Source organism: Hermetia illucens, chromosome 2 (assembly GCF_905115235.1).
Source record: "Hermetia illucens chromosome 2, iHerIll2.2.curated.20191125, whole genome shotgun sequence".
NCBI lineage: Eukaryota > Metazoa > Arthropoda > Insecta > Diptera > Stratiomyidae > Hermetia > Hermetia illucens.
Window position 1 is genome coordinate 21,054,357 of NC_051850.1, and position 26,411 is coordinate 21,080,767.

The following is a 26,411-nucleotide window of genomic DNA, read 5'->3' on the forward strand; positions in this document are numbered from 1 at the left end:
AAGCAGTGCGTCATAAACTCGTGCCAAGGTTTTGTAGAACTCGTCCTTGACCGCGTCGTCTTTTTCTTCCGTTGGTGCGTGGCAGTTTACTAGCCATACGTTTTGATAAGGATCGCACACAATCGTTCATTTATTGCTTTAAAGTCAATGATTCGTTGCGAACGTATGTGGTCAACCTTACATCTGAGCCATTTCGTTTCTTGGATTACCAGGATGTTGATGAACCATATTCCGTTGCTAAAGTCGTTGCCATTGAATCCGTCCAGTTCGAGGATGTTGACCTGGTTGCGCGGCAAAAGCGTATTGCCAGGAGGGCAATCCCTCCGGCCCCTCGCTGGTAGGAGAGAATATAGCGCCCCATACTCGCTACGACCGTAGTTGGCGTTATCCAGCAGGGATCGCGGAGAGGTGACAGTTCGATATTGCCTGCCAGTATAATTGGATTAATCCAAATCAATTACGTCTAGTTTTTTAACTAAACTTCATCTGAGTTGACTTATGGGACGCTTCACCACACGTCCAATCGCATCCAGTTCGTCCAGGTAATAACATCTGGACTTCTGCACTGAACAGCCATACCCGTTTGTTGATGGTTTAGAGGTGGACCTAACGCTCTCTTTCATCACTTCGCGCACCACCGAGCGCCGTCTAAAACGTCTGCTGCGACTAGAGATGAGCCACAATCAAGGGATATAGCTCTGTACTTTGTCGTGAACTGTGGCTTCATCTGAAAAAGCAGTTTTGAGGATTTGGATACTTCTAGGCCTGGGCATCTAGCACCGGCGCAATAACCTTTTGGAAAATGTTTGATTTTCCTACGGTGAAAAATCGTCGGATTGTTCGAGTCGTGAAGATCCGCCCATAAAAACTGCAGTTCCATTTAAGTGACACATCGACACTGTGATGCAAGCTTCTATGTTAGCCAGGCTCGGGAATGTGAAGGAGGCCTTTTTGAATACTACAGTCACTCTCGCGCCATCACCAAAATATTTGCGTGTCCTCCAGCCAGTGCGTGAGTCCATATCTGAACCTGAAATATCAAATATGGAAATATCCCGGGAAATTAGTGAAATACCGCATTCTAAGTTAAACTGAGAAAATAAAAAAAAATCGATTCGACCTCGTGTGCGTAACTGGAATACCACGATCGAGGGAAGATCCATGGCGGATCATATCCTCGATCGATGTTTTCTTTGCCTCAGATCTTTAAAGAGCGCCGCCTATAAGATTCCCACCTTTTCAGGGACGTCCTCCATCCTAAATCTTGTTGCTTATCTTGTCCCGAGTTATTTCCGTTACATTTATCTTTCTTTTCTTTTTTTCCATTTCTTGCTTGACTACCTACGACTCCTTAATGCATGTCAGAAATTTTGTTGTTCATTATGTTAAAAAATACGTCTAGGAAGGAAGAAGGAAGGATCTTTCACAGGTCCATTTACAGGGAAATTGATGATGGATGAACTGTTGGGTGAGCGCAATTCTATGGTTGAATGCGTTGCATATGCGGATGGTCTCCCTAACCCATGGTCTGAATTCGAACAGCGAGATGCTGCGTACATGCCCTTCATTAATGCGTGGTCTCTTAAAGTCAATGTTGCGGTCTTAACTGAGAAAACGGTCGCGGTGTTACTGAAAGGCAACTTACGTCGTTTTTGAGGGGATCTGAAATACTAGAAGATAGTGACATACTTTGAATTCATAATCGCGGATTGCAAGTGCTTGCATGCGGACTTGATCGAGCTCAGGAAGTTAACTCAATCAGTGTGCAAAACCGGGATGTCTGGAGTTCCTTATTAAGGCAGGCCTAGACCGGATACCGCTTGTTGCGCCGTTGATGATGATGATGCGTGCCTTCCTGTATGCGTGTCTTCCTGTTTGCGTGTCTTCCTGTATGTCCTCGATTTCAATTGACGCAATGTAGGTATTATTGGGTGTTCCAACACTTGATCTAGAGGTAGTCCGGCGTGCCACGGCTTACAGGATCAGAAGGGGCGTACTTTCGCTGCAAACAAATTTGATTAGGAGTAGTCAGGTGGAGTGGTTAGGTTTTTAGATTAGACTGTTGCAACTAAGTGGTAGATTAGTTGGAACGAATATGGGAAACGTTGGGTCACATATGAGTACGTAAAATGTGTGTCTGTCAAACGAAGTCCTATCGTGGACTTCGGGTTTGAAATGGACTTTCTCCTGACGGGGCATTATACGCTTCGATGCGCTAATGCATACGTGCGTGCTGCCTTTCGACGTGGGAGAGAGTTTCTAGAGGTCGGGTTGGACAGCCACCAGTTCCTTGTGTTTTGTGCTAGTGTTGTCTTTTATTTATTTATTTATTTAATGAGGACAATACTGTCTTATGTTTTGTGTTGTACGCAGAACGGTAGTTGATGGGTGGACAGGTTTCGTTGCGGTTCTCCGCATTGGGCCGATTAAAGTCAACTCGTTGGGCAGTCCTCACATACTCAAGAAAGATGATCAGACCAGATTCTGTAATAAGACCCATCTGAAGTGGTTTTCCCAAAAAATCCCACCGAAGATAATGTGGTACCACAGGAGCCGGGATAACCCTTTCAGAGCATGTGTTCCAGGATAGTTCTCGGAGGACGTGCCCTCAACTAGGTTGTTTGCCATTGACCCCCTTGTGCGAGTTCCATGGTCGTTGTGTTCTTATCGCGAACAGAACTCATTGTGGGCTTAAATATGGAGTTACACTGTTCAACGTGGGTGCCGTACCCTTTCGTTGTGGTAGAGGTGTTAGATATGCCTCATATCCTCTGTTATGAATGCTGAGCCTGCACTCAGTATAGACCAGTACCGCTGTGCAAGTCATGGCGCGGCTCTGATTGTGGTGTCGAAACCAATCTGTGTCCGAAGAGATCCCTGGAATTATGCTTACACAGGTACTCACGTTAAACCTTTATTTTTTGCTTTACTAATTTTAATTTGTAAAGTTGCATGTATTTCGGTCTTATATTTTTTTCACTCGCGCTTCGTCTTAAATTTTGAGTTGTCTTATCGAAACTGTAACACCACATGATTAGTTTTCGCAAAATCAACACCGCCTTCTTCCTTTTCCAGTAGGTCACTCAGACTCTTTTGAGTTCGTCTCTCTGGAGCACCACGACGATTGACGGTGACACGAAACCGCGAGGAAAAATGGTGTGGGTTGGATTAGTCCTTCCACGAACGGCAGATGGTGACATCGCTTCACGAGTTGAAGAATTGGTTCGAAACCGAACACGAACACAGTGCTTCAAGCCCCATAACCGCGTCCTGCCTCAACTTGCGTGGTACATGTAATCGACACATATGACTATGCATGTATAAAGCTATTATTGACCTGACAACAGATCCGGATCTAATAATTTTTACGGACTTAATGGCAGATTCAGACTTGACTATATTATGACCATGATGAACTGGACGATGGCAGCCTACCTCTAGAATATCAGACACGACCACTTAATTCCGGTCTAGTCCTGCCTTAGTAATGAACTGCAGACATCTCGGTTTTGTACCGAACTCTTCCACCATTTTGATATCCTTAAAAGCTGTGTTAGGATCCCCGATTTTTCTGCTCCAAACACGCCTAAGCCTCCGTGTCCAAAGTGGCGCGTTTCAGAATCCAGTTCAACGTTGATTTACAATGACTTTTATGGTTGAATGCATCGAAAAAGTTTTTTCAACAGATAAGCCAATTGAGCAGTCAGTCCTGGGGGTTTTACGTGAGCACCTGTCATGGAGACTTAATCCCACGGTCTTCTTAAGACACGAATTGATTTTGTGACCACAATCAGAGCCCCGCTGTGACAAGCAACAACGGTGCCAGTCTATACCAAGTGCATGGCTCATCATTCATACTGGTGGATGCAAGGCATACCTAAATCTCTACCGAACTAAGGAGTACGGCACCCATGTTAAAACGCAACACCACGCTGAGATCCGAAGGTCTCTGTTCGCTTGAACACAACCACAACCCCATGAAGCTCCCACTAGGGGGCCAACCGCAAACAACCAAGCTGTGCGTAGATACAACAGGAATTCTCCTGAAGTATGTGAGTCCAGAAGCTATCCCGGTTCCCAGGGTACCAGTATACCTCTGGTAAGGTTTCGTGACCAATTGCCAATTCAGATGAGTCCCCGTGGAGACTCGGGTCTGATCGCCCTGATTAGGCCTTTGGTGCATTCGCCTACAGCATCATGGCCGGCAAGCCAATGCCATACAGCGTCTCCCGGTGCCACCACTATGGAGGTTCTCTTCGGCCACCTGGTTTTGGTTCAGCCGACAGGGTTGCCGCCCCATCTTCCTCACCGCCACCCCTGAGCACCAGCCAATTGAGCAGGTGTAACTACCCAAAAGGTAAATCAATGCAGAAGAGCAGAGGTTTATTTTCAAAGGCGAGGGGTCTTTTCAATTGATTTCTACGGCGGTTCGACACATAGCAATAATGTAATTAATAGTTGGTATAACTCAAAGCTACCGCTACTAGAGGACAGCTGGGTTTTCGAGACCCGATCGAAAAATAACAGCTGAAGACCAACATTGAAAGGGCTGCTACATTTTCTTTAGGAGCTTACCTTCGATAGCTTTATCTTCGTTGAAGTCAGTTACTGGAGTTGGAGCATTACAGCGATAATCGGTATTTTTGCTGACTGACTTGTATTTAACAATGTAGTCAAGCTATTCGATTTTGGCCCGGATGAATGCGAATTTCGATTGGAGTGGAGATCATGATTGTTCCTTTTGTTTCACTAGGAACGATAATTTAATAAAGATATATTGTTTAGTTTTCTTTTGCCTTCGTCTTCTTTTTTCCACTGGAGCAGCAGCGTATAACATGTCTCCTAATAGGTGGACAATTTTGCTTTTCTTGGCTTTACACCTAGTTTGAGTTGAAGTATGACCTCACACGTTCAATTTTTGGTTGGAAATTGAACAACAATTTTCTAGAATTTCCTTAAACGAATTGGTGCGAGATAGTTGGCGGATTGGTGGTTAATGATTCAAATTAACTTGCTTTAGTCCAATCATAAGTTCTCTGATACATTCAGAGTTAACCTTTTGTTTGGATTATGGCAGAGTACGTAGCTAGAAAGACTGATTCATCGTTGTTGCAGGTAGCAGCAGATAGCTTAACACATTCATGGTCGAAATCTTCACTTGAACCTCCAAATCGGGTGGTTGACGGACAACCATCTGGTCATACTATCGTAGTTGTATGGGAAGAGAGGTAGATAGGTAGGTTCTTAATTTTATTTAGGAAGTGAGGGAGTCCTGACTGGGCCATCCAGTTGATAATGAGCCGGACCGATTGGGATGAAACTTTCCCTCACTGTTTTTGGTTCACGAATCTCTCCACTTTGGGCTAATATCCAACCGGCTTGCGGTTTCGCCCATTAATTTCCAAAACAGTGGGAGAAAGGAAAGCAGATCCATGATTCGCTCAATTCAGAAACGAAATTTGGACTTGATTTGGCCGACTGAGGCCTGATTTTACTAGGAAGTTTTACATATTTTATATAAGGAAGCAACTACCACCTTGTAACAGCCTACTAAAAACCATCCTATAAACTTAGAAAAATACTTTATTTCCTTCCGCATAGAGGACACTTAAAAATTAATGATTTTCACTCGAAAACTGACTAATCATGCGCATTCTGAAGTAATATTAACTATTACAAGTCCTTTCAACTAAAAAAAATTGATAATTAAAGTAAATAAAAATCTGTCTTTACAAATTGAGCCTGTCGTATTAACATCAATAAATTATTTGCATTTTATAAAATCCTGATTGTTACTTGAGGCGATATGGATTAAAATAGGCGCAAGTTGAAGACAAGGGTAATGGTACGTATCAAATACATTGTTCAAAATTAAAATCAAATCGAAATTTGTCTAGTTGCCTCCTTGTTTTGCCATGTCAAGGAGTTGTCTTGAAATGATCATGCGTTGAATTTGCGATGTTCCTTCGTAGATTTGGTAAATCTTAGCGTCACGCATTAATTTCTCAACTGGATATTCAGAGTTGAATCCATTTCCACCGAAAATTTGGACAGCATCTGAAGCAATTTTGTTAGCAATATCAGCTGCATAGCATTTTGCAATTGAGGCGTATAAGGAGTTGCGTCGTCCTGAAAGTAAAAAATAAATGATTTTATTAATGGTATGAATTAGATTGCTTGGTAAACATGATTTTATTTCTTATGATTTACATACATTCATATTATAACTAATTTACTAATGAAAACGTGAGAATGGTCTTATCAATTATTGTTAATTCGAAAATGATCGAGAACCCATTGTTTCCCAAGAAATTTCTGCTGTATACGACCTATTCGATTCTGTCGACTAAAGTTACCTTTTGGTTTCTATCTGTACGTCAATGCTCCTGAGCGTTTGAAATTATATGGAGCAAAACAATCGACAGATTACTGTATGATCATCAGATATCACTCACTCGAATAGAGGGATGAGACCCGAGTCTGCAAGAGACTTACCTAAACTACCTTTTGATATGAAGCCTCGCCGCGTTCTTATCTGGTACCAAGGGAATCGGGATGGCCATCTGATCATGTGAACATATGTTCTAGGAGAATTCCTGGAGGATTTGCTCTCGGTGCGGTTATTTACGAATCGTCTTCTTGTGGCACTTTCATGGTGTGGTGGCCCATGCCGTTGGGAGACCTCCTTAAGCACCTTATGCTTAGAGTTGTGCTTTTTTATAAACTATGACCTATCCACTGACACTTTTACCACAGATGTCATCGGCGCGACAAGATACAATCCGAAAGGACTCCGCTTTAGGCTTCAAATTATTCTGAGATTTTACCTTGATGGAGTACGTGAGATTTTGCGCCTAAATATGCCACTCTGATAATTTTTCCCGAATGCTCCTCTTGTATAAAGTATTTCTGGTCCACTCCCAGTCGACGCTATCGAAAGTCTTCTCGAAATCGATGACGAGCCGGTGAAGCGAAGATCTGAACTCGGCACCCTGCTCCAAAATGATCCGGAAGCTGTTGATGTGTTGAGCAACCTCTCTCTATCTCTCAATCTCGCTTTGGAGATGCGTTCCAGGATTATTCTAGCTATTACTTTTGCGACGCAGCCAGGAAACAAATATCCCTCCAATTAGCGTTCTCAAGACGGGTTCCCTTCTTCGGAACCTTAATGCTCATTTCCTTCTTCCACTCATTGGAAAATATCTCAGATTGCCAAGATTTACGGACGCTTAGTTCGTTTGTGATGCGGTATAAAAAAAAATATTTTTTGTTATGGCGTACGCTTCGCTGCACTTCCCGAGCTTTGCCGCGGTACCGCAGCTCAAGTGCGTCACATATGCTTTCATTGGCCACGGCAATAAGAGCCTTCTGTTCCCTTCCCACCTTATTCCGCTTCAAAGTGCTGGCAGTTAGCAAAATCTTATGGCCCCCCTTTGGGTCGTGGCAACAACCTCATTTGCACCGGAAAATGAATACTTGTGGTAGCTGCCCAGTGCTTATCAATATTCTTCGGTGAGTTATTCAAAATGTCTGCCGCTCTGTCAGCAAGCTAGTTTCCCCATTGCTAAGAACAACTAAGGGGCACAATAGTTCTTTAAGGACGCGGTGAGACTTTCCCTTAACAGAATAATAAGGACAACTGCGCTCCTGAAGCGAACCGTATTGAGCTTCAGGGGTCAAACTTTCCCACCTCCGCGAGAAGATGCGGACGCAACCATCGAACGATAGAAGCCGATGTCAGCGCCTTTCTTGTTTCGCACATTCAGAAGACAACTTCTAAAACTACTGCTGACTGCGGTATGGTGGATCTAGTTGCGTATACGTTGCCCTTGTGTTGAAACCCAACTAACTTGATGGCAGGCTCTGTGTTGGGACAATATGCCACCAATGACGAGGCGGTGGGGGCTGCAAAAATTCACAAACCTGCCACCATTATCACAACGGAAGCTTAGTCTGTGTTTCACATGTTCGAATAAAGTGTTTATTATCAGAGCCCACCCTGGCATCGCAAGCGTCGGCAATCGAACCGAAACGTAAGTGGAACGAAAATGATAGATGGACCAAGGTCGTTAACAAAAAGGAGAAGAAGAAGGCGCAAGTGCGAATTCGTCTAGGAACAATTGTTATCCCTCGCAAAGGGCAATCTTTCCTATGGGCAGATACTAGAAAAGGTCAAAGCTGGCCCCGACCCGAAATATCGAGGCAAAAATGTCAGTAAAATCCAGAGGACCCAGGAAGGCGATCTCATGTTCGGGTTGAAAAAATTCAGCTTGGGCGAAATTGATAGCATTCGTAATCAAGTTAAGAACTCACTTGAGGAGAATGTCACAGCAAAGGCCCAAAAACATGAAATCTACATAGAGCGCAGGGATTTCGACGAAGCAGCATTCGGGAGGAGAAATTTGCACTGGATTGAAAGATTAATTTAGGTTGAAGGAACTCGAATAACAATCCGTTGTGAGTTTGAGAAAAGCCTACAGACACTACTCACACGACCACAGCGCGATTACCAATGGAGGCAGCGCAGACCGGAAAACTTCAAATAGAATGGGTTGTCTGGCATCTGAGAGAGTAGATTTCATTAAGAGGTGCTTCACGTGCCTCATGTTTGGACACTTCGCGAAAGCATGCACAAATGACACTGATCCATTGATCCAGAGGTCGTGGTGACAAGGGCCACACTACGAAGGAGTGCCTATTGCCTAAGAATTTGAGATGAAAGTTGCCATCATAAGTCAACTCCTCAGAAACAGTGACGGTGGCGGATAGATCACAGATTCGACCGATGAAGCAGCGATACGGGTGCACGTTTGCTAAACTATACAATGCACCATGAGTCAGTCGGCCAGTGGCTTGGTTTGGGCGAAAATGAACGCTGTGTACGTGTACAGTTGCTACGCCTCACTCAGTCTCACATTGCCTCAGTTTGAAGACATGTAAGACAGCCTTGTTTTAAAGCAAGGGGATGAATTCCAAAAGTTGTTTCTGGTGAATTTAATGCGTGACCCTCCGTGACCCCCCGAATGGCGAAGCAAAGAAAACAACGCAAAGAGTTGAAATCTATGAGACTTTGGCGCAGTTATATGTAGTTCTAGCCAATGACACCTTTCGGAAAGGGGAGAGCTGCCTCAATATCAGACCTAACCTGTATGCCCTGGCACGGTAACGGGGACTGCACCCATAGCGATCATCTGGTAATTACCTTCGAACTATGAAGAGAGCAACACGGCATGAAAACAGCATATCCAAAGCCGAAAAAGCCATCAGGCTAGTCTACAGAAACATTGGTAGAGCAAACCTTCATAAAAGGATGGCTAGACCAAGCTACTAAGGCTGGCGGCTCCACAGAAAAGCTCCCCATGTGACACAGTGCATCGACATGGCATGTGACACGTCCTCGCCAAGGAGATGCACATTTCTCAATAGAAGACCCAACTACTGGTGAAGTAGTGAACCGACCAGTCTTCGATCAGCCTGCGACCGAGTCAGAGAAACTGCTTAGAGGGGTAAGATCGATTAGGTGCAAAAAGGACATGCATATAAGGAAACTCACGAAAACCTCAAGCTGACTATCCATCGGAGCAAGAGGAAATGTTTTAAGGAGCTCTGCTCGGAGACAGATGTATACCCATGGGACACCGCCTATAGAATTGTGATGGGATGATCCAGAGGTCGCTCATCTCAGCAGATCACGTGGTTACAGATCGCTTGCGGAGGTAAAAAAACGGAAGCGATCCTTATCACCAAGTGCCGTAACAAAAATAACGCTCGCATTAGAATTGGTAGTCGCTTCCAAGCCAGCTATCAAATATTTGGGAGTGATGATAGATGCAAAGCTCAATTTTTAGATGCACCTACTTGCGAAAAAGTACGTATTTGTGAAGAAGCATCCACCGCGAGTATGGGTCTAGTAAGTATGATGAGAGTGAGAATGATACCAAGTGTAGAAGGCCGCGGTAAATTTGGAGACTGCTTAAAGCCAGGGTAGTGATTTCATCTTGCTGTTTGCAGTCACAGTTTGGGGAACAGTGTTGCATATTTTGTCTAACGTAGATAAACTGAGTTCGGTCTACAGAAGAACCATCCTAATGGTATGTTCTGCCTTCACGACTGTCTTAGATGATGTGGCGTTTGTCATCTCTGGAAAGTTACCGATGGAAGAGATGTTGAACATATATAACAACAAGACCACCTCTGCTTTATCAGGAAGTAACGATCTATAAAAAGATACCAACAGCGATGGGACCTCTGAAAAAAATGGGGTTGGATACATGGGTTGATACTTACTATCGAGGAGTGGGAAGAAAAAGCGTGGGAAGATCAATTATAATCTCACCCAGTTTCTCACGAGCCATGAACGATACCGACAATGCCTGTATATATTTAAATTGGACGCCTCACCTGGTTATCCAAGCTGCGATGTGGTCGCGGAGGACCCAGTGCATATATTCTTGCAATGCACAAGGTTCATGGAAGAAAGGAGGAACTTGTGAAATCCTTTCATCGGAAAATTTTGCGCAGATGATGGTACCATCTTTGGAGAATTGGGACGTGATCATCTGCATGATCGCAATGATTAGTAATTGATGGGTAAATTACGAAAAGCAGAAGAAGCCAGGAGGGCACGATTACGAACGCCACGCATAGAAGAAAAGAGACTTAGCTAAACCTTAGCCAACTCCGCCTCGTTATTTAATACCTCATGTTAGTTCCATGGGGCAGAGGAGAATTCGGGAGTGATTTTAGTAAGTAAAAATCCCACACACTGATCCGTCCGGGCTGGAGCCTTGAAGATTTACACTTGCCCAAAAAAAATATCTATTACAATCGCAGTGTCACCTTTCAGGTATAAGTATTCTATCTGATATCAGTTCCCAAAATATAAGGGCCGCCTTATGGATCGGATACACATTAAACGACCATAGATTTACGATCATTTTCAACAGGTTTGCCAGGACCCAGTAACACATGGGCGCAAGAGGGAGAGGAGGAAGCAACCATTCTGGGCAGGCTCGATATCGTGGTCGCAGAGTGATCTCATACTCCAGGAATCCATTGTAAACCGTTGACGAAAGCAAAAGGTCATCTGGGTTTAGAGGGATGTTATGGGGAAGCTCGTAGTGATTAACGAAATGACAACCAAAAGATTAAAGACCATGAAAAAGAATTCACCTGGTCTGAATGAATACTAACTAACTATTAAAAATCCCTACCTTGATCGACTTCCCATGCAGCTCTGTAGTACGCCAACCGTGATGTCTCTACACCAATCGCCATATCAGCCAACATAAAAGCAACAGCCTGATGATAAGCAATTGGAACTCCAAAGGCTTTCCTTTCAAGAGAATATTTTGTTGCCTCATCTAAGCACCTCTGTGCCAAACCAACAGCACCAGCTGCTACAGGTGGTCGAGTCTTGTCGAATGTTCCCATAGCAATTTTGAAACCTGCTCCTTCAGCAATCAATACATTTTCTTTTGGCACACGAACATCCTCGAATGTGATTCCTCTTGTATCTGATGCCCTTTGACCCATATTCAGTTCTTTACGACCGGGAGTTACTCCAGGTGTTTCCCGTTCAACAATAAATCCTGTGAAGGCTTTGCTTGCAGGTGCTTTTGGATCTGGATTTGTACGGGCCAGAAGGAAATACCAGTTAGCAACGCCTCCATTGGTGATCCACATTTTTTGGCCGTTGATAATATATTCATCGCCCTTCTTTTCAGCTCGTGTCCTAATACCGTTCACATCTGATCCAGCTCCTGGTTCAGTCACACAATAGGCCGCAACTAGAGGTTCTTCTAATAGACGTCCCAAATACTTTTTCTTTTGTGCTTCATTGCCAGAAAGAATAACTGGGGTTTGCTGAAAGATAAATTGATGGTAAATTTCTTCACGAGATCCAGGATATTCATGCGAAAATAACTTACCCCTAACCCACTAGCTTCGATAGCAGTCATGATTCCTGTACATCCATATGCCAATTCTTCAGCAACAATACACGATGTCAAAACGTCCAATTCCACACCACCGATTTCGGCGGGAATGTGATTGTTCAATAGACCGACTTCCCATGCTTTCTTGATAATTTCCCAAGGATATTCGCCGGTTTTATCGTGGTGAGCAGCTCTGGGTAGAATTTCTTCGCGTGCAAACTTTCTAGCCACATCTTGCATTTCACGTTGTTCATCTGACAAACTGAAGCATGGCGATCCTGGTGCTGAGGCAGCTGCTGATGAAAAGCATCTTAAGGAATTTCGACGGAAGGCACCACGTAATACCTGGAATGAAGTATTGTAATATTTCGTTTAAGAATGTTTAATTGAAAATAATAGTAGAACATATCAAAGGGATCTTACGTTACTCAGAGGAGGATTTGATAAAACTCAATTCATTTTCTTGGTTATGGAGGAGATAGAAAAGACAATCAGGTTTACGAACGTTGCATGAACGGGAACTATTTCACCTTTAGAAGGAAGTGCTACCGGAAGAGATCAGGAGCGCCAGGGAAATCCTTTCCTATCGTTCATATGTGAAGTTCTTCTTATGGAACACATTGAAAAGTGACTTGAGGGGAAAGATTACCTCCCAACACTAGAAGGACTCAATCAAATATTGCACAGGTAGAACTTGCCACATAAAAATTATACCTTCAACATGGATGAAGGGTGTGGTAAACAATTCCCCTTCCTAAATCTCACTATGATTAACAATGAAAACTCTTTGGAATTTAATGACTATGAAAGACCCCACACTCCCGGATAACCATCCTAGGTGGCTTGAACCATCTTGAACCGCTCACAAAATGGCATCCCATTCCATGCTAACTAGAATGCTTTCCCATCCATCTATACCATCAGGAGCTGAATTACTGCTGGTTTAAAAAGAAATGGACAATTTTCAGCGAATCACCTTAAAAATACGTTACGGACAAGTGGTATTGGTGTGTCGATGTTGCCTAGACGGTTTTCTTGTGTGTGTTCCTTCATTTTATCTCAAATATTGATTTTGGTTGCATCTACTTATTCCCTCCTCACTTCCTAGGAGAGCAGACATGGATCTATTGCCGAGAATGTTGCGCGTTTTCTTTAAGCAAGCGTCCCATAGAGGAATTTTGTAGCATCAGTCGCTCAATCATTCCATTAAGATTCGTTACATTAACCCGAAATGAAACTTTGAAGAAGCTCTGCCTTTGGTTTCCGGAGGGATGTACGAAGCAATATCTATGTTCATGATAGATGCTGACGCATGCTCGCAATCACGGGGGCACACAGCAATGCGCTGCATTACATACAAGGCACTAACACCAGCCCTTATGCGCCCTTTAGCTCGCGCAACTCCCGTCGCGATCGAACGTGCGCAAGACTTTTCCGTCTCCATAAAATTTCAAAAAATGTCCTGGGAGTTGAATCTCCTGTGTAAAGTCTCCATGTAACATGGTTATGATATCTGATCGCATGATTGAAATTTTTAGATGATGTAAAACCGGCCAAAATATTTTTGCCAGAACTAGCAGTAATTTTCTGATCTAACATTATATTTCCGATCAAAATGCTGTACAAATCTGTTCAGCTAGCGGTTGCGATAATATGAGGATCCACAGACTTTCGACTTTAGGCCTATGATTGGGGTTTTTACATTGTTTCTTTGTGAAAATTCGTGTTGTTTTCATCATCATTAAATATATTTTCAAGCATAAATAACTTCTTTATCACATAACCATTTCACGATGCTTATTTCTGTTGTGCTCATACCACTCAAAGGTTATCGCATTTATTGCAACAACGAAAGACAGAATTAATTAACCCGCTTAAAGTAACTTTGATTCACCGTTACGTCTCCAACCATGGTATCGCCTTTATAGAATGTGAATGTCGTTTGATTGACACCTCTGAACGCGTGCTCAGAGCGTTATTCACTTTTGAACTTCGTCTAACATACTGAATCCAGATGGTTTCTACTACCAATTTTGTTCGAAACGAATGTCAGTGTCGTTAATTTGGAACTTTTTTTCGTTCAGGTTGAACTTGCTTCTTGTCCGATAAAACGATTTAAACGAGAAATGTGTAACTTACTGTACATACCATAGTCTTCCCACGTACTCGAGGAGGGTAATATGGATGAGGACTGCAAGGAATCCATCTGAAGTGACTTTTGCCACGAAGCCTCACCGAGGGTTATCTGGTACCATGTGAACCGGAATGGCCCTCTGAAAGCATATGTTATTTGCGGTTGGCCCCTTTGCCGGAGTTTCATGGTCGTTGCGGTTATGCCTACATCGCGGGCAGAGTTATTTGGAGTTCAAGAGTGGAGTTGCGCTGTACAACTCGGTTGCCGTACCCCTTAGTTGCGGCAGAGGTGTTAGATAGACCTTGCATCCACTGATATGAATGCTAAGCCTGTACTAAGTATAAACCAGTACCACTGTGCCAGTCATGGCGGAGCTCTGATTGTGGTCTCCAAATCAATCCATGTTCGAAGGGGACTGTGGGGTTATACCTACACGGCAGGTACTCATGTTAAACCCCCAGGATCATCAACTCACTGAGACCTTCACATTAAGTCCGCAGCAGAGTTGAGGAATGGCTCCTGATCATAAGACTTCAACAGAGACGCTTCATTTGCCTTGCGAACAGCATACTTGCGGTAATGCATTAAAAGGCCGCTTCACTGTAGGCAATATGTCTACCAGAAAGGTAAATCCGCGAAAAGAGCACTCCTCGTATCTGAAAAGGAATACGCCTTGAGTGCATTTGTTAACATCGAAGGTGCCTTCAATTATGATTCTTTCGCCGCGATCTGTGATGCAACAAGACAGTATGGAATCGATATATTCACTTGGATTCTTCGCATGCTGAATTGGAGAAAGATCCATATATTGGTCGGACGAAGGGAGAGGTTCTGGCTCCTGAAGGACAAAATCATATTTGGCCAAGCTTTTGCTGACGTCCTAGTTTTAATAATTATCGGCAAGTTTCCGGAAAAAGTATGTGATCGTTTGAATGTAACTCTGCAGATAATCCACAGTTGATGCTTTCGTAGCGGACTCAAGGTGAAGGCTAGGAAGACTGAACAAGGTATGTTCACTAGTAACATTAGGCGGGCCAATTGCACGCTACTCACCTTATTGGAGTGGAAATCTAACTTTCGCAAAAAGCTAATATTTAGGAGTGCATTTCGACTTCAAACAATGCAGATTACTCGGGGGCTGTAAGACTGCGTTATCCAAGACCTGGGGGTTTCACCACAACACACATCCATAAAAAATTCCATTTTGGTAAATGCATGCATCGTCTGGTGACCGAGACTGAACACCGGGAAGCTGTCGGCACAGACTGAAAGGCTCGGTTGCCTAAGTAGTACTGGGCAATTAGTACTGCGCCGACCAACGGCCTTAAAGCTATCTTAAATCTACCCTCATTCATTTGAAAGTGTAACGGAAAGCAATTAACGACGTATACAGGTCGTATACCACCAGTGGGAAGGCGAGCAATTGAACGGTCCTACATCTATCTGGCAGTCTCTGATGCCTGACGATAATATGGCTTGAGAAAAAATATTCTGTCGTAATCACCAAAAGAGAAGAATGATCGATAAATGGCCATCCATTTTTTGGTTTTTGCAGATTTAAGAATCTTCGTCGTGGGTCAGCCATGGAAGACGGATCGGATATAGGGGAGTTCTCCCAAAATCCGATTATGGAACTGATTCCATCTTTCGGCAAAATGATAGCCATATTTCAGGTATTTTACAGACAGCAGATGAACGTTTACGAAAAAAGTGGCACCATTCGAATTTATTTCGTCAGTGGGGCTATGTTATTTGCACTCAATAGCAAAACTATATTGAGCCAGTCGGTGTGGAGTTGCCACCAATTGCTGCTGAAACTTGGCTGACTTAACGAAACATTCCTAATAGGGATTGCAGGGCACTCCAATATCGCTGGCAATGAGAAAACTGATAAGGCTGGCTCGAAAGTTCTTTCGTCAACAAGGGGGGGGGGGGGGGATACAGCTTCCCTACTGTATCTCTGCTGGAGGGACATATGGGACATTTAGCGTATTCTCAACCCGAGGTTCAGCTATCGTGCCGATCGTCGTCGATTTTATTAGCCAGACTAACAGACTATCAAATGGTAGCGATATTTTGCAGTGCGCTGCGGGATTATTGTCGTCCTAAGCCTGCTTGAACTCTAAAAATGTTTGGTAGACATTAACATTATGCTCCCAGCATTTCTCGAAAACCTTCTGCTTCGTAAGTTCGTTATAGATTACGATCCTTAAGGCCACCTTGGCATTAAGTTGCTCGAAGATAGCTCCCATTGCGTAGTCAGAATCAGTGCAACCGTCTTCATGTTGTAATTGGAAAAGGGCAAAAAGACTGTTATTCTGCTGCGATTGGAATTTTTTTAAATGCGCAGTGCGAATTGAAAAATTTGATCCTTCGCAGAGTGGCTGAAACTTTACGGTGCTGTGGGACATTGTGGCGGACTGAGATAGTGACAGCATTGAGATTCGGTCAAAATGTCCATTTGCTTTTTATGCTAAATATGATGCGCTGCACCAAGGAACACTCAAACTTTGTGCAGGTCTATCCGCCGCTTTGCGACATGTAAAACATTTCATTCGCCTTGTCCAGTGATAATATGACGAGAGATGCATTCCCAAATATGCCATATTTCTTCTTTTGCTTCCCTTAGCTATCCTTACACTCCTTCCAGTAGCCAGTATTTGGTTGAAGGCGAAAACCTTTGTGGAAGAACTCAAGGCCTCTAGAGCGGTATTTTCACTGTCCCTTAAGAAGTGGAATATGAACACCTTGGGCCCCCCCCATTCAAATTTAGACAATATTTTGCATAGTGCCTGTTTGAAATCATCGAAAATTTAATGGACATGAACGACTTAACTTTGTAACAGCAGAGTTTGCCAATTTTATAAATAATAAATAACGTTTTATGTCAATCTTGGCCATAACATAGTGTTTATGAGCTCATGAAGTGTGTTCGCCATCCCCATACTTCTAGTCTTTAATGGTTCCACATGTGGTTTTATGTTTGATTGTTTGTTAGCTTTTAAGTGGATTCTTGACTTATTCGAGGGTAGGTGGTGTGGCAGGACCATAGGCGCCTCTGCTTCTTTGATGTGCAAAAATGAGGTGATAGCATTGAGTATCCTTTTAAAATGTTTGATTCATTGACTTTTAATATGCTCCATGTATCCAATAAGATTCCCCGCTGTAAATATGGTTCTGGGCTGGAATTCTGCTGCCAGTCTTTACGTCAATTAATATTATATTATGCCTATTAAAATTTGCCCCTCTGCCTTGAGTTTAAGAGGCGTCCTAATACATGCAAAAGGGGGGCTCTAAAATTTTGTTTCATCGAACATATGTAGTCATGTGGGGTAATAAGTGAAAGGTCTCGATTTTCACATATTTGATGCAAAGGGGGGAGGGCAAACACTTGAAAGGGATCATTTTTTACGGACAAGAAGACAGCTGCCAAAATGCGGTTCATAAGAGGCACCATCCTCTTCGAGTCCACCCAACTACTGGGCTACGCTCACGATATTGACATGGGAAGAACAACCCGAGATGTACAGTCTACCTTCATACAAATCGAGCAGGGGGCTATCATCGCGAGATCTTGGGCTGTACATTAATGAGACGAAGTACATGGTGGCAACGTCAGCGCCAAAACAAAACCGAAGTAACGAACAACATCGAATCGCGCTGGTCAAACAAAAACAATGAAGATAGGAGACTAGAACTTTAAGGCCGTTGAAAATTGCTCCTAGCAATGACGATGAAATCCGCTCACGGTTGTTGGCTGCCAACAAAGCCTATTTCAGCTTGACCGTCTGATTGTAGGTAAAATCTGGCTCAACCTGTTTGCGGTTGATGGGTCACCTAATCCGTATGGAGGAAAGTCTATAAGGGCAATATCTATGGTAGAAAAAGAAGACGAGGCAAATAATAATAATAATAATCGTTGGCACAACAATCCATATTGGATCAGGGCCTTGAAGTGTGTTAGAGCACTTCATTCAAGACCGTAACGGTACACTAGGAGGCAATGTGGTCAGCATTGCGCTCGCCCGAGATTATTACCCTGATTTGACTCAGGTACTCATTCACAGCTGAGTCAACTGGTATCCGACGTCAAATCACGATGCAAATTCCACTGCCACCAGTGAGATTTGAACCGCGACCTTCCGTATGACAGCCTAGTGCTCTAACCACTGAGCTATCCGGACAGCAGGAGGCAAACCTTCCCCGAAATGGATCGATGGCGTAGGTCAGGACGGCACACAGCTTTTAGAGATACCAAATTGGTTGACCTCGGCGCAAAACCGGGGTGTCTGGAGTTCCTTACTAAAGCAGGCTAGACCGGATATCGATTGTTGCGCCGTTGATGATGACTCGCTTTCAATTCCAGTATGCCCATAATTTTTTTATTAAATTGGCTTAGAAACAAAACGATTGCATACAGTTAACTTTATTTAACACAGTTATTTAGAGGTCTAGGCTATGTATGCTTTCAGGAATACTCAATTCTCAACATTGAAGACTTTTAATTTTATTTTCTCAAATCTACAATTTTGCGAATTCACGGCCGTGGTGAATATGTTACGCATTCAGAAGGGCGGGTTTTCTATACAACGGGAGCTACTTTACCCGGATGGCTGACATTGAGGAGTGCAAGCTTTGCAGAAGGTAATGGGCGACCGGGGCATATTCCTGGGAGCTGACGAGAAGTCTAAAACTGAAAATTAAACGCTTCAAGTATGAAACGTTTTCTTCTTTTTCTTCAGCCTTTGTTCCGTTCATAAGCGGGGTCGGCTCGTCGTAATCGGTTTCATCATTTAGCTCTATCGAATGCCTGATCTGGATGCAATATCGAGGCTTTTAAATCCCCATCCAGCGTATCAAGCCACCGTTGTTTCGGCCTGCCTTTTGGTGGTTTACCATCGATTTCGATGTTCGGAACAATCTTGGCAAATGAATTCTCATTAGCGCGAATTACGTGACCATACCATCGAAGACGCTTCTCTCGCAATTTTTCCACAATCGGTGCAACCCCATAACGATAGCGGAAATCCTAATTTCGGGTGTGTTAAAAACGTGTCACGCCACTAGTCCAACGCAATATCTTCGCCTCCATTAGCGCAAGACGCCGTTCATTGTCTTTCATAGTCGGCCAACACTCAGAACCATAGAGGGCGATAGGACGCGTTTTCTGATAAAATTCGAAAATATTGTGAAGTATTATTGCTAACTTCGTTTGAATAGTTGAGCGGTTTGAGATGTGCTTTCTATCGTTTTATAGTACACACGGGAACTGTTGTGGGATTTCATAGTGCATATGTCCACCAAATTTCGGTTTTAATAAAGTTTGTTCTTAACATAAAACCATAAAGATGGCATTTGGATTGTCACAAAGTAGTATTTACATAAGCGTCCGTCGAGAATACAGCTGCATTCTGTATCATCTTCGACCCTGAGACTCATGAACCCAGAAGCTAACGTCTTGGCGGTCTTTTTGAAAAATCGATACAAGAAGATACGGGCAAATCAGGTGATGGTGCAATGGTTGAACAGATTGAGCGTCAGTCTCTCAAAGAGATGGGGGCTTTATTTTTCACAGGGAGGTCAGCAGATGACATGTTAGGCATCGAAATTGACTATTGCCAATGACGTGAGGGGAACCAGCCATCAGTGGGGCTCCTTTCGCATTTCCTAGTGTTAATATATGAGAGGTGGGACTTTTCAAAATGTAGTGGTTAGATGGGTTATTTTTCAATTAGAATGAATTTTTCGATTGTTTCGCAGGTTGATAAGTGATATTGCTCTTGTAGATAAGAAACCCGAACATAGGAAGCTTTGTGAATTAATATCCTTCTTTCTCCACAAGTGCAGTCGGCTGAACAAACGCAAGAAATGTCTCTGCAGCGTTTGGGAGACTTTTCAAGAACCTCAAGCATAATCCTGAATAATAAGGTAGCCGATGATTTGCGTTATGAACTTGGCATGCAGGTCAATTGCTATCGCAGTGAACAAGTGAATCTTCACCGGAAAGGAAGTAGATGCCTCACTGTCAATCAAGCCCCGAAGGTGCTGTCATATATTTTCATGGCCCACACATAGTATGTTGAACCTCGCTAAACAAACAAACAAACAAGAGTAAGACGCAGCCCTATTGAGCCGCTGTTCCAGACCATTCAATAGACTTCATCAAATCGAACCGACTGTGAATGTTGCAGACTTTTTACATACTTTTGGTATGAATGTGCTTGATACCCAGACCTTGATGACGAAATTAATGAAATGGCATGTTTCGGGAAGGAGTAGCCTTGAAACAACTCCGTGATACTGCATTAGCTGCTTGGCATTGGCTCGAATGAGGACAGTGTTAATTGTGTTTAGATGTTATTCACAATGGCGAATGCCTATGAGAGAGCTATGTCCTCCTAGTTGGTGGATGGATGCCAACATTTATACAGGCTTTGGAGCAGGTGAGTTTATAATTCGCCCATGATAGACTTTGGTAAATATATTTATTTTACTTTTATAGGACGTTGGAATATTTCCTGAGGCTTCACGCAGTTCACGCAGGATCATGTCGCATCTAACAAGGCGAGAGAATGTACACGGGTGCTTTACGCCGCGGTGAGTTTATTTAGTTAGTTTAGGGGGAGCCGCAGTCCCAAGCACTCATACCTGTGTAAAGCCCATTGTTCTATACCTGGAGATTGCCTATTCATCGGCCTCTCGCCTACGGCGTTCGGAGGCTTTGGCGAATCTGAGAAAATTCTTCAGAGACAGAAAAGGTGCAGACTCTGCGTTGAAGAGAACCTTGCAAAAGATTGTCGTCTGAGGTCTGAGGAGGCCGGGTAGCTGCATATGAAATACAGGGCCGTCTCTTCCTCCTCTTTTCATTAGCTGCATATGGCCGAGACCACCACTCCGATTTTTTTCTGTATTGTACTTTAAGGAGCAGTGTACCGTTAAAAGCTCTACTAGGGTTTTCAGGTCCCACTTCTTAAGGGACAACAAAAATGCCGCCGGGCCACGGGTTCCTTCACAAAGATTTTCATTTGCCGGCAGAAGTTGAAATTTCTCCATTCGATTTCCCCCTTCGAAGTAGACTTGCCAGTAGATGCCTGGATGCTAAAAGCTGGTTCTAGCGTCACTATTGGGGATCTAGAACCTTTTCAAACCAGTCTGTCAGCTTCCTCATTACCAGCAATATTTGAGTGCCCTGGCGCACACATCAGGAATGTTTCGTTTAGTCGGCCATGTTTCAGCAGCACCTGATGACAACTCCATACCATGATAAGGTTGTCGGAGCGATTCGAATGGTGCGAATCGTCCATTTTCGTGGTTATTCTGCTACCAATAAAATGGCATAAATCTCCGCCTGGGATATGGACATCATTTTTTTGAGAGGTCGAGCCAGTTCCACGATCGGATTTGCCAAGAACACCCCTGCGCCGGGTGAGTTTCTTAATTAGCTTCCCATTTGTATCCTGAAGTGTGTTTACCTAAGCATAAGTGTCTCGCGGCATCCCTACGGCTGTTGCTGTGGCGGACATAATAGAATAGAAACTCACAAACTGGGAATAGTGTTTAATTTTAATTCAGAACTGAAAATTGAAGGAAGCAAACATTCATAATAATCGTAGAATATTGCTAGTTAACCGCGAGAACATTTTGTAAGTTTCTCATTATCTGAAGGATTTAATTTCCTGCTGGCACTGTATTTGCTGTAGCAATAAGGGTGGGAACAGAAAGTGAGGCGCGAAAGGAAATTACAAAACCTCTATATAATAGGGTAACATTCTGAGAACATCATCACACAAAAAATTTCTCATCGAATATAGTCATGTGGAGTGTCAAATTAAAGGTCTCAATTAGTACTTCCCAAGTTTGATATTAGTTTTGACGTGAATTGCAAAGCGCGCGAGTAAGGAGTCAAACTGTACACAATTAAAGTGAGACAGGACTCATTTTTAGAAACTACCCAATCCTAAAATCCGAAAAAAAAATCAAGAAGGTGCGCTTAGATGAGATTTAGGCCTCTAAATATGTTCCATTTCGATATCGGACCAGCATAAAGGGCAATATTTTGCATACACATGCCAAATTTCATGGAAATGTCGCCATTAACGCCAAAGTTATAGTAGTTCAAACTTAGCAATTCCGCGCGAATTTGCTGCTTCCAAAGCCACGTAAATAAGATGCTGACCTTATAATTAGCGAAAATAATTGACATTCGCGTAAAATATTAAAGTCGCATTTATGAAGAATCTACTTATTTGCAACCCTTTTTAAGGTTTTTTGTAAAACACTTATGTCAAGTCTTTAGATGTGTCTCATTCCGACCCCCATTACCCATTACTAATAGTATATTACCAACTTTTAGAAATTGACTGAAAAACTCCCCTTAAGTTCATCCTAGGTGTACTAAATTTTGCACCGACATAGAGGACAGTCTCGTATACAATGCCAAGTTCCATGAAAATCCAACTATTTAGTCAAAGTTATAGCAGTTTAAACTTATCAATTTCGTGCGAATTAATCGCATTCTAAGCCTTACAAATAAGATAAGGAGCAATGCAACGCTCCTCACATCTTCTTCTTTTTCTTCTCATTTTGTCCCGTTCACAAGCGAGGTTGGTTTGTCGTGATCGGTTTTTATTTTATTTTAGCAAATGCCTGATCTGCATGTAATCGCGAGGCTTTTAAGTCCCCATCCGTATCAAATCACCATTGTTTCGGCCGGCCTTTTGGTCGTTTACTTTTGACTTCGATATTCAAACCAATATTTGCAAGTGAATCCTCGTTAGCGCGAATTAAGTGACCATACCATCGAAAACGCCGGACGTGCATTTCAGATGTGATCAAAACGTGTCACGCTAGGAGTCCGATGCAACATCTTCGTCTCCATTACCGCAAGATGTCGTTCATTGTCTTTTATATTCGGCCAGTACTCAGAACTATAGAGAGCGGCAGACAGACGACATGGCGGTAAATTTTAAATTTGAGATGTTCGCTGATACGTCGATCACAAAGTACACCAGTTGTGGAATACCACTTCATCCAGGTTGCGTTAATGCGTGAAGCGATTTCATTACGCAGTTCTCTATTGGCAGATAGCATTGGTCCGAAATATTTAAATCGCTCAGTTCTGGGCTGGTTACTGCGTTAAGCTCCTCACATAGGGAAACACAAAACCTTTTATACCTGAAGCGTCAAGCTTCTGGCTTCCCGCCTTATTTTATAATAATATAGAATAAAAAACATAACATCCCCTTCATCGAATACTCCGTGATTTGAAGTAGTTCCTGTTTAGTTCTGCCTCTGGGATTGTAACAGTGAATTGAATAATGCTTATTTTTTAGTGAATAACTAACAATGAAAAGGACTTTCGCACAGAACTATTATAAACGATGTGGTTCATTTCACTGAACTGCTAATAAAAAATATCATAAGTTCTACACCAAAGTCAGTTACTTCACGGTTGGAAAGTAGCAGTAAAATTATGAAATGAAATATATATGGATAGAGTAATCAAACCCTGTTTCCTTGAATAAAATAAAACTTGGAGAATAAGCGAACTGTAATAAAAAATGGCCTATGTTAATTGCTCATAGAATGGCATTTACCACTATTGATGTTACCAAATGAAGTCACAATCTAGCCACCATCCTAGTTACAATATTATAATCAATAATTTGATAAACGTGATTTCGTTATCATTAAAATAAATCGACTTTGACCACTTATCGCATCGACGTAATATAATGAATTCAAAGTTCTCCCTGTGGGGTTAGATGTGTACATTTGGACGGTCGATATATCACGGAGTTCCGATGCAGTGAAAGTTATTTTCTGGCCTTTTATCGAATAAAACACTTTTTTTATCTGAAATACTTTTTAGAGATTTGATATTTTTTTGATATGAGCCATTCTTAAGTCGAGGAGGAAATTATCTGCTTAAAGTCCCCCCACATTTCGATTTCTGATGCCGCTTCAATGCGATAAGAATTCATTGCATTAAGTGCTTCACATATGCTAAATACTATGCAGTAAATAGTAATTGATTAGTATGTTGTACACCAGAAGTCAATTATACTACCATGCACTTATCATGTTAAATTATTCTCGCTATTCATTGCTCCTTGTTCAGTGTTTACAAATTGTCGCATATTTACTGCTGATAACTCATGCAATAGTTCTAAATTAGCTTCCTAATTTAATCTTAGCGTCCTTGACTAAATATACTGTGGACCACACCTGCCCACTTCAAAGTCTAACCTAATAATGGAATGCATTATTTTTTTTTAATTCAAATTTTGGTGAATTCAATCGAATACTTAAAGAGCTGCGTGTGACGTTGATCCGGTCTTATTTTTAGATCGTAGGGCTCGAAAAATGTCCAAGTTTATATAATAATTCCATTGCATTGGAAGTGAAAGATTGATATAAATGCGTATAAACGTGATCTGTCCAATAGTATCTTTCTGCTTTAGATGCACCATTGTCGATAGATTCAATTCAGATGCAATTACCTCCTACCATAGATTTTCACATTTTATAAGACATATAACAGGTATATGAATGCAAGAATCTAGTTTTTCACCAATTTTTCGATTATACACGCAGAGAATCTGTCTAATCACTAAAATGTTATCAAAAGCACTTTTCAGTTAAAAATAAATAAGATTATGGTTTTGATGGACTTTGCATTAATGGGCCAAAGTCCACGTATTCATGACCTACAATTTGTACGCCCAAATAATTTCACCTTTTAAATTAAACTCACCTGATTTATTAGAGCCATTGCGTTTATAACTGTTGTCTTAAATTTCTAAAATTAATAAAAAAAACTTTCAACTTAGAAATAAAATTCCGGAAATTATATTAAAAACGAGCTAATTCAAGAAGAGCGACAGGCCCACTGCTAGCTGACAGCTCTGTGGCTCTATTGATGTATTCACAGCGCTATCCTCCCCTTTCTATACAGACACGAATGTTTTGAACACACACAGTTACGGTTTTATACCATTCAAAGAGAAAGTTGAAGGCGGGGAATAAGAAGTCGCAGTCGTAGAAGATAGTATGGTATCTTCATCTGGTTTGTGTTTTCGATGATACCGGCGTCAGTGAGTCGAATTTAGGGGAAAAACTCATACCAGCGCGGTTTATTTTGAACAAGAGTGAAACTTCATGAAAAACACTCATTGTATACAGTTACTTTCCCATGGAAGCCATTTCATTTTGAAGAAAAAGTCATTCAAGAATTTTCGAACAGAAACAGTTGACGACGCTTATGTTTATCAGTTTATTTTAAGGTAGCAAACACGTGTTTCCTCCTCTGCCAGAGTCAATCAAAAGAGTGGAGAAAACACTAAGGAAATGTGTTAACCTTGTCAAAAACATAGCCGCATTACGCGTACCTTAGTCCTCTTTGCCTAGGTTTAGAATACAACCCAAGGTCCATAAAAATAGGAACGAAACAGGGGAAACTCCCCTACCTACAATATTGCGAAATGGTTACTACAAGAAGTCGACGCTATCGGTGGCTATCGTACCAAATATGCCGTAAAAAATAGCTTCCAGGTGGTCGAGAAGTTGAAGGATGCTAAAACTAGGCAACAATCCTAGTTTCGTTTGATGTGAAAGCACTTGTAGTGACCGCGGCTTCGCGACGGGAGCGGAATCTCATTCGACTCTTTCTGAATTAATTTGCTCAAATAATGCATTTCATAATGTGCAATTACCCTAATGTTCGCCGCAAATTCCCTATTATTGAATGCATTCGGGCGAATTAATCCTGATAGAGGCGAATGATTTGCCGCATCTGCAGACGCATGTTGCTGCAACATGAACTGAACAGAGTTCAAGGAAATGTAGTGGCGAGAGAAAGTGGTTCTGGGTTGGAAGAGGCAAGAGGTCGAAGGCCGAGTAGTTTTTGACTTTTGGTGGGTGGATTGGAGTGTTGGATTTTGGAGGAGAAGTTTTGAGATTGAAACACAGGAGGCAGCTGGAGCAGCGGCTGTCCGGACTTTGAAAGGGAACTTTTTGGACATCGGCAGATACGGGAGGGGAGGGTATCGTTTCCGGTTTGACTTTGGTCATTGTGGACAATTGTGTATTATAAATGAACTCGTGTGTATCAATTGCCGCAGAAGTGCTAAAATCCAAAGGAAAGGACTAAGCTCGTCGTCTCTCTGGTGTTTCAATTTTGGATATTGTCCTTCATTTCGAATCCATGTAAAGAAATGTGAATATCGTTGTTATTCCGGTGATCGATGGACATTCTTCAATTGTTCCGGTGACATCACAATGTAAACCAAAAGTGTCATTTTCGCTGCCCGATCTTGAAAATTCCCGCGCGCAGCATATGT

General features: G+C 42.4%; 1 protein-coding gene across 1 annotated transcript; it reads right to left on the bottom strand.

Annotated features, from left to right (window-relative positions):
* Nucleotides 1-5,680: 5,680 nt before the first annotated feature.
* On the bottom strand, nt 5,681-24,991 carry LOC119650158 (probable medium-chain specific acyl-CoA dehydrogenase, mitochondrial). The gene is made up of 4 exons (XM_038052705.1): nt 24,827-24,991; nt 11,931-12,281; nt 11,214-11,865; nt 5,681-6,129 (listed from the first exon to the last, which is right to left on the bottom strand). Exons 1-4 carry the CDS (start codon nt 24,842-24,844, stop codon nt 5,894-5,896), a joined length of 1,257 nt encoding a protein of 418 aa, XP_037908633.1. The 5' UTR covers nt 24,845-24,991; the 3' UTR covers nt 5,681-5,893.
* Between the last annotated feature and the right edge of the window lie 1,420 nt (nt 24,992-26,411).

What these genes read in the sequence shown, in the direction of transcription:
- LOC119650158 (XM_038052705.1), bottom strand. An exon ending in TCGAAGCTAGTGGGTTAGGG is followed by an intron (nt 11,866 to 11,930) that starts GTAAGTTATTTT and finishes TTTATCTTTCAG; the next exon opens with CAAACCCCAGTTATTCTTTC. An exon ending in TGCATGGGAAGTCGATCAAG is followed by an intron (nt 6,130 to 11,213) that starts GTAGGGATTTTT and finishes TTTTACTTTCAG; the next exon opens with GACGACGCAACTCCTTATAC.